This window comes from Nasonia vitripennis, chromosome 4, assembly GCF_009193385.2.
Source record: "Nasonia vitripennis strain AsymCx chromosome 4, Nvit_psr_1.1, whole genome shotgun sequence".
Taxonomy (NCBI): Eukaryota; Metazoa; Arthropoda; class Insecta; order Hymenoptera; family Pteromalidae; genus Nasonia; species Nasonia vitripennis.
Genome location: NC_045760.1, coordinates 10,708,783 through 10,730,186, shown reverse-complemented (window position 1 = coordinate 10,730,186; position 21,404 = coordinate 10,708,783). Strand labels below are relative to the sequence as shown.

The 21,404-nt window shown below is 47.3% G+C and overlaps 2 protein-coding genes across 5 annotated transcripts in view; one reads left to right on the top strand and one right to left on the bottom strand.

The window, feature by feature from the left end:
- LOC100116601 overlaps positions 1–21,404 on the top strand; it is a 114,870-nt gene that overhangs the window by 2,686 nt on the left and 90,780 nt on the right. The window lies entirely within an intron of this gene.
- LOC100116467 (pikachurin) overlaps positions 1–21,404 on the bottom strand; it is a 75,850-nt gene that overhangs the window by 6,654 nt on the left and 47,792 nt on the right. For all 4 annotated transcript variants that reach the window (XM_031929851.1, XM_031929852.1, XM_031929854.1 and 1 more), the window contains 4 exons: positions 19,088–19,289; positions 16,349–16,493; positions 3,594–3,780; positions 1,863–2,002 (listed from right to left, as the gene is read on the bottom strand). In XM_031929851.1, the coding sequence (XP_031785711.1) occupies positions 1,863–2,002; positions 3,594–3,780; positions 16,349–16,493; positions 19,088–19,289 (674 nt within the window). The remainder of the gene's footprint in view (positions 1–1,862; positions 2,003–3,593; positions 3,781–16,348; positions 16,494–19,087; positions 19,290–21,404) is intronic.

The window sequence follows — 21,404 nt, the reverse complement described above, 5'->3', positions numbered from 1 at the left end:
GAGGAAAGAGATAGGGGGCGTAATTAAACGAAAATTACACTTCTCCCGCGTGTTTATCTTTATCTCATAGCCGCGCGCGTCTTCTTCCCTTATATTCTCTGCACCAAGAGTCCAGCAAACTTGCCCGCAATATTCCGTCCCCTGCTACATCGGAAAAACTCAAAGCCCTCGAAATGGCACCGCGTAATCCACCCCGCGAGTATTAAACCGGATAAACCTCGCTCACGAGGCAATCTCTCATCCCGCCGATGAGAGATTGCCTCGTGCAACCTAGTTATGGTTGCATAGTTAATGCTCATCGGATGCAGGCAATGTCCATCCGTATCCGGAAGAAAAATCGGTCTCTCGAAAAAGGTCTCGTAAATGCAGAGTTATCTCTCATGCGAGCTTATCGGCGATGCTGACCCGAATTACCTGGCGGTTTGATTGAAAAGCAATTTTTTTTCGTTATGGGGGGTCAGCAGCTAAATCACGCGGGCGTCCGTCGATTTTTGCCTGTCGAGTCGAGTCGCGCGCCTGTCGTAAATCTCTCCCGATCCGCGAGCGGAGGCCTCGCGCGATTTATGGGTATTTAAAGGTCTGTCTCGCGCTTTGTATGACTCAGCGTGAATGTATCTTTAAATATAAGCTATCCACGTCTATTTCAGACTCTCGAGGGAACTGCCTTTGTTTGAATATGCGGAAAATTTAATACGCCCGTGCCGCCATGTGTGCTTTATTATAGACGATTTATTTTATTAATATAACTAAATGCACAGCTGTCGCATTATCGATATTCGATCCGTATTAACTAAAAACAGAAACACACAAAGTATGCGAATAAAAATAGTCAATATATAACGTGAATACAATAGGGGCGCGTAAACAACGCCCCCTTATACCGCACATTCCAGACGTAATTAAGGCACTTAATTGATATAACCAGAGCATCCACTTTAAAATTGACAATGTAAATTTAATTATACGCTCCTAAGAGATAGCGCTTTATCTCGCTCGCGGAGTAGGTTGAGCCGTATAACGAGCCCTCTTGCTCGTATACAGCAGCAGCGCGCGCGGCGTTAAAACCGAAAGCCGCGACAAAAAGACGAAATTGAAACAATCGCCCCAAGATTATAATGTCTCGAACGCGCTAGAGGAAGGCTTTAATACACACAAACTTTGCTCGTACACAGTTTTTAATTAAAAGAGCGGGGGTGTAGGCATGTATCAAGAAAGATTTATTTAGTCCCTAGAAAAGCAGGTCTTGGGACACACGCAGGCGAGCTTGCAGCCTCCCCGACGTAATCGAATTCTATACACGCGCGTTTACATAGAGATGCGCGTTCGACACTAAAAGCACCGAATCGATGGCTCGTCGCTGACGTTGCGGCGTTGCGCCGAGTGAGCACTTAGCACATGCCCTACACGTTGCGCGGATAACCGTTCGATACACGCACGCTATATACTCCGAGCTTGCACGTAGTCGCCCGTGTCTATAGCTCACCGTTTTATACCCGGCTATGATCATAATCGAAGTTCTAATCACTACTGGCTTGTGATAACAAACATTGTCCCTCGCGTTAACAGCAGCGCGCCCGAGCGTCGGATTAGCGCATCAAAGCTCGAGGATGTAAAAATCTCGAACCGCATACGACATATTATTATAAATATAGAAGCGGCAGCGCGAACTCCAACAGTCGCGCGTAATTCCGTTCTCAGCCGCGAAATAATCGTCGCTGCACACCGCACTGCAGCTGGTCAAATATGTACCCATCGCTATAGGGCAGCTAGCGCGCGGGGATAATTTACCGAGGACTTAGAGCGTGATGCTAAGGCTAAGCTCGTGATCTTTCGATTGGCGATGCGCGGCGGGGAATATTTACCTGGAGATCGACCCTCGTCTCGCAGAGGTCACCCGTGTAGCCGAGCGGACAGAGACAGACGGCCGTGTCACCGCCGGTCGTCAGGCACTTGCCGCCGTGCGAGCATGGCACCTTGCTGCATCTGTCGGCTGTGCACTTTTCTGAAACATTTTTATCCTCAGTAGTTCATATTATACATGAGCTTGCGATCGAACGAGAGAGATCGTTAGCTACTACTCGTAAAAACATTCCGAAAGCTCGGCCTTCTCTCATCACCGCGCTCATTACCTCCGTTTTCGAATAATCCCACCGCCGAGCTTTCGGAATTCCCGGCCAAAGCACGAATCCGCCTTTTCTTGCAATTATGAACCGAGAGAAATTGCGCCTGTATACAGCCGTCCAATCAAGCGTACGATAAAAAGAGTATACAACCGACGCATGAATAAAAGCTCGACGCGCGAGAGAGGCTATATGAAAAGATCGCGAAGGAGTGAAAAGCCGAGAAAGAATAACTGTATAACTGCAGCAGCCGCGCGATATTCGATTCCGAGGGTACAGGAAATGGAAAAGCTCGCGTGCGCGACGCTTATTGTTCTCAGGCGGGTTTCTCTCTTTCCCGAGCAATTACTTCGCACTTATAACTCCGAGGCGTCTTTCCGGAGTAGTCCCCTTTTTCCCGCACTCGGCAAAAGAGAGAGAGAGAGAGAGAGAGAGAGAGAGAGAGAGAGAGAGAGAGAGAGAGAGAGAGAGAGAGACGAGAGGGGAACCGAGTCAAGTGTATATTCGCTCCCGTTATACGCGCGCGGGCCAAGCGCTAATCTCCAGTTTTCCTTTTTTCTCTCTTTCTCTCGTTCGCGAAAAAGCAGCTCTCGAGTCTATTTTAATCGCCCGTGCAGGAAAATTGCCGCCGGGCTTGAGTCTCGTAACGAGATTCGGCCCTGATGTGAGAGCGCGGCACTATATGTATATATGTATATATATGAAAGTGCCGCGATTTTGACGACGGATGGCTCAGGCGGGCGCGGAACTTTTGAAAAATTTTACGCTGATATGACCGGTACGCGTTTGCAATTTGGAAGCGGTTTTTCGAGCCTGATTCGGTGAGTCTATTTCGAATCAGGATTCTGTAGTTGGCTTGATTAATTAAATTAATTAAATTCGGATTCGCAGAAGAGAGGAATCGGCTTTTAGTGCATATAGGTATGACTTATAAATTTCATCATCGCGGGCCAATACAATTACTGCGACGATCGATAAAACTCATCCGATTCTCTTATTCCACTCGACGTAATTGCTGAAATTTATTCGACTTTCCCGATTATATTCCCCCTTTCGGATAATTAAAAAAGCTTCGCACGTGCAAGCGCAAGCGAGTCGCCGGATTCCTTCTTTATTGCGCGGAATTTTCGTAATTTTCACCTCATCTATTCCCGAACGTGCAGTACTTGCTCTGCTGCTATACTGCTGCATCATTATTTTCTGGACTTCGCTTTTTGTCATCGGCGCGAACGAGGTCAGAGGCGCTTGACACGATTTACGGACGGTCGTATCGATATGTTACATCGATCCGACTGGGCCGGCCGCTCAGCACTCATTTGCGGAGAAATATATTAAAATGCCCACTAAACGACGTGCACACATCTCGCACTTCCCCGCAAGCTCTCGAAAGCTCCGTCCTTCTCTTCAAGCCACGCGCCGAGAGAACAGAAGGTCAGTTACCGCACTATAGAAGCAGCATCAGCAATCACTTACCGACGTCGAAGCCGTTGATCGCGTCGCCCTGGGGCGCCAGCGGGAAGTGGTAGCGATGCTCGTTGACTTCGAGGTTGCGCACACATCCCCGAAAGCCCTGGCGTACGGGCAGACGCTCGAGACCGCTCGTGTTGCCTGGGCCGCCGATGAAGAGCGGTTCGCGGAACGTGATCCTCGAGAACAGGCCCTGCAACAGGAGAGAGACGCCAGTAATTAGGATGTGGAAAGCTTTCCAGGGGGGGGGGGGCGGTAAAGCCGATATTATTGCGGGGGTGGGTTGATTAAAATTTTAACGGATGTACACGTAGGTCGCCTCTTATTTGGAACGATATGTACCATATTCCCGCGTTTCTCTGCGATTTTCATTATATCTTCATTACGGAGAGGTATAATATTCAGAGATATGAATACATCAAATAATTCAATAATCGGAAGAGCTTATCCCTCGGGCTAGTACATTACAATCACAATGTAATCGCCGGTCTATCGACTGTCATTCGTCATCCCGTCGCAATGAAATTCCTAATTATTCGTCGCACAATACAGCGGGCCATTACAGCCCCGCTGACTTAATATTTCCCCATTTAAACCCTCCAACGTTTTAATCCCCGACTCCTCTCCTCGTCGATTAAGCCCAGTCCCACCCACCCGCGCTGACAAGAGCCATCCCTATAAATTCAATACAATTCCTTCGAGCCTTCTCTCTCTCTCTCTCTCTCTCTCTCTCTCTCTTTCTCTCGGCACGCGAGAAAAAAAGAGAGAAAAGAAACGAAACTCGTCGGACGCGCGCGAGAACGATAAAAAAGCGGCGCATATCGCCTCTGCCCTGGCAAGAAGTGGGTCGCGCGCCAAGTCCTGTTTGGTCAATACACGCGAGCGTAAAAGCTTATACGGAGGAATTATTAGGCGCAGCCGGTGCTCACCCACACAATTCCTCGGCCTTATCTCCGGAGCTATGCGTATAAAAAATTAAATTTAATCCCGAGACGCCGCCGCGGCGGCAGGGCTCATATTGATTTCTCTCCGGCGTCGCTTCATAACGAGGGAGAACGAGCCGCGCCTTTCTAAATACCTGGCATGTATATTCGAGGGAGGAATTAATGGCCTGGCTGTAGATACCGTATATACATCGGCGTTATTTTCCACTCTCTGGGCTTTTTCCTTTTTAATTATGCGGCGAGCTTTCGAGGGCCCCGACGAGGAATGTATAATGATCAATTAAAAAAATTGAAATTGTTTTCCATTGTTTAGTGCAGTTTCGCGATGTATATCTTCCATAAACGGCTCTGGTTTTTGCGCTCGTTGGAAAGCTGCAAGTTTCGCGCGAAACAAAAGCGTTCGGATACGCCGGGAGACAGAATGCGGAAACGCGTTTTTTAGGTTTTGCTAAAACTGTTATCCTCGCGCGAGGGGAGGAATAAAACGCGCTGCGCTCGATTCATCTCGAAACTGATCAATCATCCAGATGGATGTTCTTTTCGTGCGTATATATATATGGACAATCTGGAAGAACGCTTCGCTTTTGGCATATACGTGTACTGCACCCCCGCGTGCGCTTTGTGAAAAATTCGAAATAAGCATCGCGTTCGAAAACAGCGACACAGCGCAAACACACACATCAGCCATCGCTGCGTATTCGGTCCGTAGCGCGTCGGGTCACGGCAAACAACATCCGTCATCCCGCAGCCGTCGAGCCATTACGCCGAACATCGGTCACCTCGCGATCATTATCATTAACCATACGCGCGCATCCGTCTCGCAAAAAGCTCCCTTTGGCTACATGCCCTAATGCGTCGCTTATCCTTTCTCCATCAGCTGCGTATACGCTCGCACCTCTCGAAAAAAAGAAGAAATACAAAAAAATACCGACTCGACCGGCGATCAATAGCTGTGATACGCCGTGTGTACTACTGCCGACTGCGTGTGCGCTGCGGTGCGGTGAGCATTGTTGCAGTGCGCGGAGGGGCATCGGGTGTACGCTTTGAATTTATATGGTCCCTCGTCAGCGTTGTGCGGTCCGGTTGTGTGCGCGCGCGCTGCTTCCGAGAGCATCGCGGCTAATGCGCGCGTGATTGATTTCCTGATTAATGAGCTTTTTAGGCGGCCGCTGCTACAATCCTCCCGACGGACATTGTCGCGCCGGCGCGTTTACCTGCACGCGAGAGAGAGAGAGAGAGAGAGAGAGAGAGAGAGAGGGACTCTTACTCTGTTATATTATACCTCATGTGCTGTATATGCGAGGGAGTTTTGGTTCGGAGCTTGCAAGCTGCGTTTAATTTTCGAGAGTGTGCGTCGCGGCATATAGCGTTTTACGAGCTTTGTTTGATTAGAGTGTATATGGCTGTATGCGTGGAAGGCTGACGATTTTTAATTAACGTCGATGGCGAGCCAATTTATCCGATGCGAATAATTACGGGCGAGTATAATGAACCTAATATTGTCGTTCGCCGACAGATTTGACTGTTCGCTGTATGGTTTTATTAATTAACTTTTTATTCGAAAATTTCGCGAGGAATGACTGTCGATTATTTCGAGAGCGAGAGAGACTGATGTATAATGTATAATTCGAATAATGTTATTCATTAACGGATATGATTTGATTGCAAAAAAGGCGCTTTCGCAGTCGAAACGAAAACATACATAGCAAAGAGTAATTATTCGCCGTCGGTCGGAAAAACAGATAGCCGGTATAATCAATCTCGTGGCTTTTACGCCCCATCGCTTGTACGCTTCGTTGATTTAATGTTAATTTTAGATTTGTTTGCCGCGGAGAGCCATCGATTTCAATCTGCGTGCAATGAATTCCTCGCGGATAAAACGGACAGCCATATTCCTCTGGAGCGAACGGCGCCGCGTCAGTTTTTATTCGCCGACCGATGAAAAGCGTCGGGCATCAATTTTCCTCAAAGACTCCCGATCTATGCGATTCGTTTATTTTATTTATTTTCGTTTAACGACGCTGAGTCACGAGAGCGAGCGTCGTCGCCTCTAAGAAAATATACCGAAACAAAGCCACTCCCGTGCGACATCAGCCCTTTAGACGAATTTCCCTTCGACGGTCACGAAAGGATACAAGGGGGAGGATCCTCTCAAACAAACAGCAGCCGCAGCGCGAAAGCTCAGCAAATTAAATTGACGACTCGAGTCGCGTGACGAATCGATTGGAAAGCCTTTGCCGCCGGCGAAACTTTTGTTTTCGCGAGCATCAGCTGAAGTATCGCGTTTATTAAATTTGCCTCTGTCTGTACACACTTTTATATAAACACACAGTTAAAGCGTCGATGGAATAAAATCGTCGACGGAAAAGCTTGTCGCGCAAGCTCGACTTTTCGTTTGTTTCGTCGTAAACACACCTCTATTCAGACAAACACAGCCGTTTCCTATAGATACATCCATCGCGAGAGTGAGAAATAAATATCGAGTTTATCTCGCGTCGCGAATTCAAAATACAAAGTATTCGACATACCGTTTCCGCACTTATTCTCGTACGTATAATCCTCGTAAACAAGCGTCGCTGCGAACGCATGCGAGATCGACAAAGGCGCGCAGCGAATATGGAACGCGAATAAAAAGAAAGACAAACGCGCTCGCGCGCACGTAATGGAGATCGAGCATTTTGCTCCTGTAATAATGCATAACTCTCTCTCTCTCTCTCTCTCTCTCTCTCTCTCTCTCTCTCTCTCTCTCTCTCTCTATCTCCCGGGTGTATATTTGCGCGCTCGCGCGTGCGGAAAAACGGTATGATGTATCGAGCGCCGGAGTTGTGCCCGAGAACGAGACTGGCTTATTGATGCAGACGCGCGCGGGGGTCGGATGAATAATTTCGTTTCTCCGAGAGAGCTTAATTTTTATTCTGTATAGCGTTAATCGCGCGCATAAGACTCGCTCGCTAATAAAGCTCGCGCGGAAATCCGTATATTTTCGCCCTCCCGTCGGAACAATGCGGGCCTTTTCTATCTCGAAGTTTCAGGCGAAAAAAAGAGGAGGGAAAAGGAAACAACGAAGCTGCAGTAGTGTACATAGAAAAGCCATGGCCCGCTTTTTCCGGCAAATCCCCGGAAAAAGGAGCGACAAGTCCTCATTCGATTAAAATCCAGCCAGCCGCGCCGCCATTCAATCCGCTGTAGTAGAGAGAGAGAAAGAGAGAGAGAGAGAGAGAGAGAGAGAGAGAGAGAGAGAGAGAGTCTAAAGGGTGTTTGTTCGTCCCGCCCCCCTTTTTCTCTCTGTCCACGCGTACGCTGTATACGCTATATATACAGTACACATACGTATGCGAGAAACGTAGCGCAATCGATACGGCGCAGCGCGCGCGAAGGTATGCCCCGTTTTTCTTGGGAAACAAATTACGAACCCGCGCAAAGTGCATAAGTGGTGTATCCTATATATATGCGCAGAGGGACGGAGAGCTTTTTGTAGTAGGTGGGTGTGTGTGTGGCCAGAGCGTAGACAAAGGGAATTCCGGAGATTTGCGGGCAAAGTTACCGGCTTCTGATTAATCGAAGGCCGGTGTTCCGTGCAGTATCTGTATGTATACAGTGGGGTGTCTGGGATTTTGTTTTTCGGACTTTGCTCGTTAGAGCCGAAACAATGGAAGTGCGACGAGGAGGGAGGGACAGTATGTGTGTGTGTGCGCTGATATATTTTTCGGGGTGCTACACGCGACACGATATCGCGGCTCTCTCTCTCGGATTTGTATTAGACGCAGTTTTGGCAGCGGATCCGCAGGGGCAATTAAGCCGCGGCGCATACGGTGTGTAATCTAACCGCGGCGCACAAAGTGCCGCTGCAGTTGCGCGTTTGCTGCTTAAATCTTGTATTTCGTATTTTAATTAACTATACGGATGTGCGTCGTTTGAAAATCTGACGCGTATAATTGTACAAGCGGTACAACGCAGCATGCGCACACGTTATGCGACAGATTATATTCTCTCGGAGTAGACGCCTAGAACAAACGTAGCGGAAAAACTTTGAAATTTAAGTATTTAAAGCCGAAAAATGCCGAGAGGCGCGGCGAGTTCACTCCCCATCCGCCGGCGAAATGTTCTTGCGAAAATAGCTGGGCAACTTATTCCCGTGCGCGAATTCGGCTCTCTCTCTCTCTCTCTCTCTCTCTCTCTCTCTCTATTTCGGAGAAAATTGACTCCGTAACTAAATTTTCGCTTAGGAAACTCGTTGCGTTCCACGTAATTGTCTAAACATGTTTTATTACCGAAAATTATTGCGTTCACGTCGCGGTATTATTACATCGGATTGCTTTTTTCCGGTCCGAGGTTATATTCCGCCAAAGTTTGATGCTGTTTTGTATTCGGTTACGCGCGAACGAAGTTACACCGGTTTGAATATTCAAGAATTTTCCGACTAATTTGTTTATGTACGGAGCCGACGCGTACTGGGGGGGGGGGGGGGGGTTGGCTGATAATCCGGTTATGCGCGCGCTGGCGCTCGGCTCCGTCGTGTTTTTACACTTTTTCGAGCTTTGGATGACGTTCGGGAAGATCCAATTATAAAAGTACGCACATATACCTGTATGTACATTCGAAACGCGAGCGGGGAATGACGACGAGAGAGGGGGAGAGAATTCTAGAATTCTATAATTGAGAAAAGCTGCGCGAGAAACTTCCGCTTCGATTCCGTCATATTGACACTTACAGAATTACCAGCGCATTTGCAAGTTTAATGCAATCCGAGAGAGAAGGAAAAAAAATTGGACCGTCCGTTACTACTTCTCTCGAGCGCGAGAGTAGGAAGAAGAAAGAGTTTGTAGGTATATATAAAAGAGCAGTCGTTACTGACCATTTTCCCGCGCGCGCGCGCGCTTTGAATAAACTTGAAATCGATTGAGGGAAGCTTGAGTGACTGTTAATTTTCCTACGTAATTTCACGAGGGTAAAACGGCTTGCAATCAGGCTCGGAGTTTACCCTTTGTTGGACCTTTTGTTTGCTTATCCGAGAAATTTCTATTTCCGCAATACCCCCCTCCCGCCTCCTTCTCTGTCGGATAAAAAGTACAGACAACAATTTGCGATCCGATTGCTCAGCTCTTATAATTCAAGACGATTTTCTCAGCCAAGAACGAGAAAAAACTGCGTCGTATCTGCAGTGTATATACTGAGAAAACTAGATATTAAAATTTACTACATATGCAGGAACAATTACTATATTATATAGTAACGGACGGTTATACTTGCTTTGTATTACTATCTTTTGTATTACTATACTTTGTATTACTATTGTATTTTACTATCTCAGATAGTAATTTCTATACAGAAATGAAATTTTTAAAAATTTAATTTTTTTTGCTGGCCAATTTTACGCGCTTATTTGAATATTATTATTATCACTATTATTATTGATATTTAATGTTGTTAAGTGAAAGAAATAAATGAAAGAAAGGATTTTTTTGCGGCGACGGCAATCGAACCTGGACCTCTGGCATGGGAGTCGAGCGCGCAGACCATTTACCCAAACAGTACTGTTATGTACTAAATTTCAAATCTGATATATTAATCACATTTACTCATGAGTTAATATTAATAATAAATTAACCAAAATTAATAAATAATAGCAGCGAATGATATTTTATCACTTAATAATACCAGATAAACAAAAAATTATAGATTTTGGTCTCTGATTGCATAAATCAACAAATTCTTAAAATAATTTTTACTATATAATGTAGTAATTTCTAGTAAACACGTAACAAATTTTAATATAGGTCTAACAATTTTACTATGAATATAGTAAAAATCGTCATGGAGCGAGTATGAGCTGCCGTTACTATCTAATATAGTAATTTTTCCTACATATGTAGTAAATTTTAATATATGGTTCTCTTAGTGTAGTTGTTCGAAAGCGTGTTCGAATTCCGAAAGCTCCGCAGTAGGCGAAGATTTATCGCGTCGTTTTCGCGCGACTTCCCTGTAATATACTCTCTCTCTCTCTCTCTCTCTCTCTCTCTCTCTCTCTCTCCGCCGCTGCAGCATAGAGATCGATGCGCCAAAGCTCGCTTGACAAAAAGCTTATCCCGCGCTGCGAATCATTTCTACATGTGCGTGTATGCGAAGAGGCATCGTCCTAAAGCTCCTCGCACTGCAGCATGTACGTTATACCCCGTCGATCAAACGGAATACCCGACGCGTTCGCGGCGGAATTCGTTCGGGCGCAGCAACAAACTTTCGCCGTCGGCCTGTTATGCAGATCGCAGCCAACTTTCGCCCGTGTGTCGCTGTGTGTGTGTATACGCACGCATGTATAATGCATGCCTCGAAGTATTATACCGTGTACGTAGGCGGAGCTTAGTGGGGGGTCTGAGCTGGAGATAAAGGAAGCTGCATCGATTTCTTAAGGGCGGAGGGTTCGATGACGACGTGTATTAAAGGTCCACGTTAACGATCCGTTGGGGAGAGAGAGTTTAACGAGGAGCTTTTCGTCAGCGGCGAGACGGAATCGATTCCTCGAGCAAGCGGTGAAAAATCGCCGGTTATATATTCGGGGCTATTAGACATCGCGTGCCGACAGTCAATCGGTATTAGGGTCTGTGGGAGTTTAAATTTTAACGAGCCCCTATCTCTCTCCCTCAATAAAAGCTCATTAGTGTATAGGATGTTTGTTATTCGAATTTACCATATAGGGGAAAGAAAGGAGTCGCGGAGTATAGAATCCGCAGACTGCAAAGCCGACAATTTCGTTATATCTCTATATGCATACATAGCCACACGTGCAGCGGTAGCTCGGGCAACTAACTTTCAGCCGGGGGTTAATTTCCGGCTCGCGCATAACGTCGTCATAATTACCGGATTTCAGGCAGAAATATGCAAAACGCGCGCGAGCGGCAGAGGGAGAAGGAGGACGATGTCGTTAAGTGGTACGAGTTACTTAGTTAAAGCCCCTTCGTCGTCGTCGTCGTCTCTGCGCGAGAGATACGAGTCGTTCCTCGTTCGCTGCGTAAAAATGTCTATAACATATGCGCATCGTTGAGATGTCGGAAATCGAGACTCGTTTTCGAAGCGGGAGACTATTATCTCTGGCGTACGTAGAAACACTGAGAGAACTATATATTAAAATTTACTACATATGTAGGAAAAATTACTATATTAGATAGTAACGGCAGGTCATACTTGCTCCATGACGATTTTTACTATATTCATAGTAAAAATTGTTAGACTTATATTAAAATTTGTTACGTGTTTACTAGAAATTACTATATTATATAGTAAAAATTATTTAAAGAATTTCTCCGTGTGCCAGAATTTGAGGTTATAAAGATGATTTATGCAGTAATCAGAGACCAAAATATATAATTTTTTGTTTATCTGGTATTATTAAGTGATAAAATATCATTCGCTGCTATTATTTATTAATTTTTGTCAATTTATTATTAATATTAACTCACGAGTAAATGTGATTAATAATAAATCAGATTTGAAATTTAGTACATAACAATACTGTTTGGGTAAGTGGTCAGCGCGCTCGACTCCCATTCCAGAGGTCCAGGTTCGATTTCCGTCGCCGCAGAAAAATTTCTTTCTTTCGTTTATTTCTTTCACTTAACAACGTTAAATATCAATAATAATAATAATAATAATCATATTCGAATAAGCGCGTAAAATTGGCCAGCAAAAAAAATTAAATTTTTAAAAATTTCATTTCTGTATAGAAATTACTATCTGAGATAGTAAAATTTAATACAAAGCAAGTATAACCGTCCGTCACTATATAATATAGTAATTGTTCCTGCATATGTAGTAAATTTTAATATCTAGTTTTCTCAGTGAAGGAGACGATTAAAGAGTCGCAGTAGACTAGCCAGGGGTAGATAAAAGCAGTCGGTTAAAGAGCTTCGGCTGCGCGCGGGAGGACAAATTTTTTCGGAGAGATTAATTAACTGCTCTTGCGCGCTCTCGTCGCCGTGACTGTGTTTTTATCTCCGGCGCGACGCCATAGAGAGAGAGAGAGAGAGAGAGAGAGAGAGAGAGAGAGAGAGAGAGAGAGAGAGAGAGAGAGAGAGATAGAGAGAGAGAGAGAGAGAGAGAGAGACGGAGATGATGCGCACACGCGGCCGAGATGTATTTATACAATTTTATCGATTTAATCAAAAGCGCGCGTCAGCAGCTCATGCGTCGCGTCGTCGAACCGAAATAGAATGGCATAATGTCGCAGCGTTAAAATAAGGCAAGAGTTCCACACCTCGACCTACATAATTTTAATTGCACACACTTTGATCACCGCGTTGTAGCCTTCGACCTTGAAAAAACACGACGCGTGTAAGAGTCGTCAACGCCCCAATTCCTCGAAAAGAAGAGGAAGAAGAAAAAAAGATTCAACGCGTGTCCCCGAGAAAGGTATATAACGAACGCGTTAACTCCCCATCCATTGGCGCACACTTGAAGCGCATAAGTCCGTGTTTGGCGGCAGCGCGACGCACAAAAAGATACAGAGGGACGACGACGGCACAAGAGGCAGCGCTCCGCTAATTACAGCTGGCGACTGGCTGCTTAATGGGAAGCCCGAGTCCGAGTGGATTCAAACACAGTGTAAGGCTGGCGAAGACACAGGGGGTTGAAGCTCAAGCTTGATTTTGAAAGCTTCTTATTTAAAGCAATTAGGAGCGGCCGCGGTGCAAGCAAGAAACAGATGGGAAAGCGGCTTTTCTTCGGACGCTTTGATGCGAGAGTAACGACGACGGATATTCAAGAGAGCCGAGCGCCGCAGCGGAAGACGGTTTATTCATCATTTTCAGAGGGCTTAAACTTTTCGCTGGCGGACGGAGGCTTGAGAGCTTTTTTCGGAGCGGAGGGATGAGAGCTACTGGGAGATTATATTCCAATCCCCCTCTCTCGCTTTCGTCGTCGGGGTTGCATATTTCCGACCGAATACTCCGAGTAGCCAGATGCTTGTTTGGTCGGACAGGGGAATTTTCACGAAAAAAATTCCACGCGCTCTTACATAAAATCCGCGGCGGCGACCGAATCAATTTCGCATATCCGCGTAGCGTCAAGCTGCGACTTATACAGTATACATTCGACTCTTCCAGGCCGCCGAGCGCCTAATCAGAAAGTCACCCCGCGAGAAGAAGTCGATCTCCGAGTCACGTCTGCTCCGCTCCTTCTCTCGCGGGTATGTATAGACCCGGAGCACGTGGGCAATCAGTCGGTGCATTATTTCCGGTGCGCGAGTATAACGCGCGCCGACGTGTCCGGAGAGTAATATTCAGGTATAGTCGGCCGCGCGACGGCGAGCAGCCGGGAGGGAGCTTCGTATATATAAACGAGAGCCTTATCTGTATATATGAGCCGAGAGCTCCACATACGCGAGGATATCGCCCGACGTCTCTCTCGCTCTCCCTCTCTTTTTCGATAAAAATATCGAGGACGTCATAGCCACCGGTGCGCGCTAGCTACTCCATAGACTTTAAGCCCTTTTTAAGTGAAAATAAAATCGACCTGCGCGCAGCCGTATATACTTCCACGAGTTCCACGAGGCAGTAGCTATAGGCGCGATCGATATCCGTTGCCCTTATACGAGCCGGGATCTTGTTTATTTACCGTAGTGCGGATGCTCTTTTTTTGCAAACGTCATCGCATGTGCGTTTTACATTAAACGCGAAGACGCGCTCCATGAATATTCATTCCCGAGCGCTATCCGCGCGCGAGGGCCGTAATTAACGCAAATCCGACCCGACATAATTAAGCTCTGATGTGTGTAATTATACTATGCGAGGGAAGAAAAAAATTCGAGCGAAGTCATCATGCCGTATTACGATGGGAATACAACGCTTCGGAGTCGGTTCTCCGGGTCGTTTGATTCCTGACGCGTGTCTCTGCACACAGACAGCCACGTGTGTACAAGGCGACGAGGGAGAGGGGCATGAATTTTGGAGAGGCCAGAAGCGTCGCGACGACTACAACGAGATGAGCCTCGTGCCCGGGTAAGCGCGTGGCTGCGTTTAAAATTTCGTTTGCGGAGCCAGCGAGGGCCAGCGAAACACTACATATAAACGAATCGCTGTTTAGCTCTAATTGCCGCGGGCTACGCGTCGGGGTTAGTTAATGGCTCTGTCGATTTGGCTGACGCTTTGGATCGAGGAAGTCCTCGTCTCGCCGAAAGCGGGTCAGTACAGCGTGCAGTATAATATCTATCCCCTCGAGATAAGCGCTGCGGTCCCGAGACAAAAAAGTTCCGGCGTCGCTAATCCTTCTTCCGCAGCAGCAATGGCTGTCGTCGATCGAGGCCGGAGCTATGGGCTCTTGCAAATTCATCGTCGCCGTGGAGTATAGGCGTGTTCTCTTTCTTTTCTTAAAAAGCTCTAAAATCAACAAACAAGAACGAGCAGCGTCTGCAAGTCCGAAACCGGTGGAGCCGAAAGCTGCTCTCGGAAACTTGCCGAATTTCAGAAAGCGACCGCGCGGAAAATGTTCTCTCGCCCGAGAAATTGCCAGCGGCGGGAAAATGAGCCGGTGTATAGCTGTATACATCAGCTGGCTCTTATTCTTCTGCTTGCGGAGTTTCGAACAAAAAGCTCGCCGCAGCTTGTGTATCGTGACAGCTTTTGCGCTTGCGGAGATCTCGAAACGATGTCGAGCTTTTTAGGTGTGTGTCCGAGCTCAAGTCTTGCGAGTTACAGCGTCCGCGATAAAAGATATAAGACGTCCGACTTATCGCGGATGAAGAGAGTTTTAGTGGGATCAGAGGGGGCCAGCGAGGGAGATAGTGGTGAGAAGGCTATTTCTTAATTCCGCACCTCGCGATCGACTTCCGAGGAGAACGAAAGCACGACGACCGACGACGTAATGTCTTCTCGATTAGCATCCATCCTCGTCAGCGCGCGCAACGGCCGTTTCATATTTCACCAACGCGCAACTCTCGTCGTCGTTTTCGTGCGGCAAACTTTTATCGTCGTCCTCTCGTCGAAAGGTGACATCTCTGCCGCACGCGATGATTATTGCGCAAGTTTTTCCATTTGCGCAAAACGAGTCGAAGAAAGCTCGTCGTCCGAACACGCTTTTTTTTAATTAAATTCCGCGATGCCCTTTGACGCTCGCGCCCGAGTGTCTATATGTACACGGATCGAATGCGCATTGAATGGTTTGCCGCAGCCGAGCGACACTTGACCCGCTTTACCTTTGTATGTACACGCGAAGATCCGGAATTTTCCTTTAATTGCGACTGACAATGTACGGACGAGGAATGCGGCGAGCCGCACGAGAGGAATTGGGTTGCCGCAGCGGTAGCGCTAGATTGAAAGCTCGACAAAGTGGGAGCTTGATTTAATTTCCGCGTTTGGCTTCCTTTTTTTTAATACCGCTTCACTCCCACACACACAGCTCGCCTAAGCCTTTTACGAGACTCGCTCGTAATAATGTACATGTCGCGGCTCGGTTCGATGGGGCGGCGGCGTTAAACGACACTAATTTTTTAAACGCTGCAGCAGCAGCCACTCGGAGTAATGAGCTGCAGTGCGCAGTATTGTGTTCTTTTATTGCCAGTCTCCGTACACGACGCGCTGGACCTTTATTGTTTCGAGTATGCCCGCAAGTACGTTCATAACGATTGGCCCCTCGATTACTGCGAGAAAGCAGAACATTTACGAGCAATTTTATCGCAAAGGCTAAAAAAACTGGCAATATAACTCGAACGTATTTATAAATAAATCTTGCTGCTGCATCCGACCCAATTTCTCGGGGAGATGCGGTGCACGAGCGTATTTTCATTATATATTAATATACGTATAAATGCTCCTTTTAGCCGGTGCTTACCTTTGATCTGCCTTGAACTCGCTTCTCCTGATTTAATTGCAGCCACGCATCCCAGCGGTGCCGGTAGATGCTCAGAACGTTCCATTCGTTGAGCTTGACGGTCTCGGAGCTTCTCACAATGCCGACTCCGCTGCCGCAGTCAAATCTGAAACACCGACGAATCAGGACGTGAGAGCGGATTACGCTTTGTTTCATACAATTTTTTCAGCAAAGTCTGCGGGAATTTTCGGCTTTTTATTCGAAATGAAAGTAGCATCCCGACGTTTATATCATTCCGTGCGCGTTTATTTTAGAGAACAATTTTATTTTAGATTGAAATATAAAATACCAACTTTGTCTGTGGTTTTTTCAAAGCATCGCGCGAAATACGTTATTGCTGCGTCGGTACATACTTCATCGGTATACAAAAGTGCCACAGGTAACATTATCAGAAACCGCAATTCACATCCAATAATACGAGAGGAAAGCAATTATACGGGAAAGGACAAAAGACAGAACTGCGTCGGTCGGAAGCCGAACTCTATCGAGGTTAAAAAGTCCGTCCGCGCTAAATTTCATTGTTCATCGAAAATTCAAGCGAGAAAAATAACCCAAAAAACTGTCCATTATTCATGCGCAAAGCGCTCTTTTTCGACTTTTTCAAAAGAAAATCACATTCGCAATCTGCTGCTTTCGAGGTCGAAATTAGGTCGAATATTCAGCGTGTACTCCAAAAATGCTGTTCACGTCGCCCTTCAAATCAGAAAAAAGGCACAATTCCCGGACGAAATTCTCCCTCCCTCAGTCTCGAAAGAAAAAGCTCCTCCTCGTTACGCCGCTGCAATCTCGGGGTCCTCTCTCTCTCTCTCTCTTTCTCAAAAAAAGTCGTCGCAAAGTTATTATTCAAACAAGCTCGTCCTATACTCGTCCGTCTCTTCGCATAAATAAGCGGCGTTAGCTGCAAGCTCGCCCGAATAAATCGTCTCGGCGGCGACTTTTGAAAAAGCTCCGGCTCTTTAATTTACACCCTCGGCCCGATTAGAGCTGTATATGTCCGCCTCTCGCTGGAAACAAATGTCGAGATCGATATCGGCCTCCCCGCGCGCTATACGTTGTACACGAGTGAGAGAGAGAGCTTGCGGTTGCATTCGATGGGGCTTTTGCCACTGCGTGCGCCGACATAATTTGCGTCGAGGACGAATTGGTTTACTGCTGATTGCGCGCCGAGGGGATTCGTCTCTTTCTTTTGCTTCTTCTTTTTACGCAAGCTATAGCGTCGCGCGACCTACACTTTTTAATTCGGGTATATAGAGCACAGTAGATGTTTTTATGCGTATCGCCGGGCAGATTTATTCCTTTCCCTCATCGCTCGCGGTTAATTCGATCCATTATATTGTATTACCGGTACCCGCTGCAGCTGCGCGACGCGGACCGAGAGAGAGAGAGAGAGAGAGAGAGAGAGAGAGAGAGAGAGAGAGAGAGAAATTAAACCGGCTCCGGTTTAATACACAGAGAGCTGCGCGAATCCGACGTTTCGATGTGAAAATTATTAAACGAGCTTTATCCCGGGACCACGTGTTGAATTTCAGACATTATATAACCTTGCTCGAAGGGGAAGGTCAAACGGATACCGACATCGTTATGTTCCCGCGGCTCGTCGGCTTCTTTTTCCATCGAGATTTCGCGAGAAAGAGAGAAAGAGCTGGAATGAACAACGCTTTTAATTACACGCACAGCGCGCCCGCGCGTGAGAGAGAGAGAGAGAGAGAGAGAGAGAGAGAGAGAGAGAGAGAAAGAGCGCAACTCGGTGAGAGAAACTTTTATTGCAGCGACAGTCGGGGCGTTGTTCGAGAGCGACAGCTCGAGAGAGTTGTATCGGAAATAAAATTCGCCGAGGTTGGAAAGGGGCCAAGCCGTCGCATTGTTCCGCGGGCCGGCTATTTTCCTTTCATCCTGCCGCGATCATTCTTTCGGCGGCTGCTCAATAGCCATCCCGGCTCTCTTTTTCTGAAATTGAATTACTCGCCGTCGAGTGCGCTAAAGCTGGTTAGCTAACGCGATTGAAAGCGATTATTATCGTTTGCCCGCGGGGCTGCTCGGCTCTCTGATTTTCTTCTCCTTTTTCGATCGGGAGTGCGGCGAGTCGATTTTTCGAAGGTTATACCGTTTTCGCGCACAATCATCAGCGTCGGGCTAATTAACCGATATATGTAGCTATGTTGCGCGTATCGGATGATCGACATCCCGCAAAGGCTTGTACAATAAACGCGTACACACGCGGGAACGTATATTAGAACATTCGCTGTGTTGCGTACACGGCTAATTGTATGGCGGAGCGTGCGGGTAATTAACGGGCAACTTGTTGATCGCGAAAATCAAATTACCCGCAACGCGTTCGCGAACGCGCCAGGTCGCGAAATGCCCATATGGATACATGGTAAAAAAAATTGAGGTGTCGAATTAACCGAGTTAGCGAATCGCTACGTATGTACGAGATTCTCGCGCACAACTGCATATGTGACTTATCGTTTGCAAAGCTCGGCGTAATTCACTCAGCCCTCGCACTGCAGAGTCGCATATGCGTATGTACGAAATTCAATCTGCAGATCGGAGCTCCATATGCACACACACACGCCATCAAGTATGAACGAACGAGGTGAGTCCGATAAAGTCATAAACGAGTTAGCTTGCATAAAATAGCGTCGCACCTCTTCTCCCCGTGTATACATATATACATGCATGTAAAACGAACGCGCTTACCTGAACTCGACGTATCCGTGGTGGAGGATCAGAGCCATAAAATCTCCCTGCAGGTCGTCCCTCTCGCCGGCCAGTAGAAGGACGCCGTCCCAAGCCTCCGGACGGAACTCGAGCTCCAACTGGACGTGCTTGTAGGCCGCGTGCAGCGGGGGAAACGCGAGCCAGCTAAGGCCCGTGAAGCGCGGCGATCTCACTTCCGTCTCTGGAACAGAAATTCGAAACTTCGCGGGTTATGCACCTGCCTATATGCACACACACACACATTCATATCCATAAACTCGCTGGTCCTGATCGTAAAAACCGTTTTTTCCCTCCTCCCATATCCTGCGCGTATCGCCTCGAATTCGCAGTAAACTCCTGATAAAGAGGGCGCGAAAAGTCGGGCGCGGAGCCCTTTGAGCGAAACCGCAGAGGGAAAACTTATACGTATACTCGTGACGAGAAAGAGAGTGTACGTGCGAACGAGCCGCTGCAGCGCTCGCGTTATACGAGAAGTGCGGGAGAGCGTAAAGCCGCTGGATTCCGCGCGCGCGGACGGACAAAGGAGCCCGAGAGAGAGAGAGAGAGAGAGAGAGAGAGAGAGAGAGAGAGAGAGAGAGAGAGAGAGAGAGAGAGAGAGTGTGTGCGAGAGAGATTCAACATCGGACTCTCGTGCCACTGCGCGCGGCTGTATATTCGAGACAAGGCGCACTCGAGGGGAGGATCTCCGCGCGCCGATAGCCAGCTGGCTGTCTATATTCTGCATCGTTAGGGGCGAGTTTCGACGCTGAGACGCCAAAATTTGGCTTTTTTTTGTTCGCAGTTTCCGTGAAAATAGTGTATTATTAAGGTATGGTCTTGGAGGGACGAGAAAATTTGCCATAACATCGCGGCGGGAGAAGCGAGCGCCAAAGTGTATTTTTCCAGGTACTCGCTCGGTCGTCGCGACCTCTGTTTTCCCTCCACGGCTATCATTGCGATGTAAAACAAACGTTCGCGTATACCTCTTCTCCGTAAACACCTAAGTTTGCTTTTCCTAAAAAGCCGAAGAGATCTAAACGATTCTTTTCAAATTTCACCGCGTCATCGGGGCAAACTTCGCCGGGGGAGCTTGCGAAGACTCGAATGAGAAAATATCGGAAGACAAAAAAACGCGCCCGCGCGTTGTATCAATCAGCCGCGTGGTATAGCGATAAATCAGGGAAAAAGAGAAAAAGAAAAAGCTTTACACGCGCGGTCGCGAAGATGAAAGTCTTGGCTTCGCGACGCCGGGGACGCGACTGCAGTGGAGGAGAAGAGAAATGGAAACTCGATAGGACGTGCTTATATAGGTATATACACATGCGTGCACGTCTGTACCGTGTATCTTTTATGCTCAGGATTTCGCGTCGCCGTTTCTTTTTACGCGGATAAGCAGATTCTGCCCGATGGCTCGTGCGTGTGTACATGGAAATGGATAAGAGCTTTCTCGTATTGATTTCTCGCTCGGCTCTCGTTGCGCCCCGCTCTCTGTCTCTGTTGTGGAAACGCGGATTACGCCGCGAGAGAGGCTTGTTTCGACGCTTCTGTAATATACGTGTTTTCTGCTTCTGTTTTACTTCTATATATAGCTAACTAATATAGCGTTAATTGGTCGTTCAAGTAGTTTTATAAACGAGCATTATCTGAATATTGAATTAAATCGCGCTTCGTGTGCCTTCGACGAAGCCGAGGCGGCCGATTATAGCTCACACAAATAATATTGAAATACGATATTGTTAGAAACCGATCAACGAATTGATAATGCTAACGAAACGGGGTTACATAGTGAAATACAAACTATAAAAACCGTCTATGGATATCCTCGAAATAAGGCATCGGTTTCACAAAGCTCGCCATACAGAGTACATAGGAAGGAGAGATTGAAAAGGCGCTCGCGGGTTACCCCGCAAACGAGCGTCAGAAGCAGAGGCTCTCTATCCTTATACATACACGGAGAGTAAATAGCCCGGAATGCAGGAGTTATAACGGGACAAGACGTCGCCGCCGCCCGCATACTGCACCGTATATACACCGGGACGACGTTATATAATAGCCGGATACCTCAGCCTCGTCCGGACCAGTCCCTCGCGCTGTGTTGCTATACTGCCGCCGCCGTCGTCGTCGCTGCGGTCGAGGAGGGGCTGAATGCGCACTTTACGAGTGGCTGAAGGTTTTCTGAGCCTTCTCTCGGCAGCTCGTGTTCAGCCATCGGGCCGTTTGTGCCCGCTGGGGGTTTATTAATTGGGCGGAATTTTCGAGGGTGTGGGCTACATATTCGCCGTTCAACCCGGCGTAAGCTCCCTCTCGCCGCGTCGGG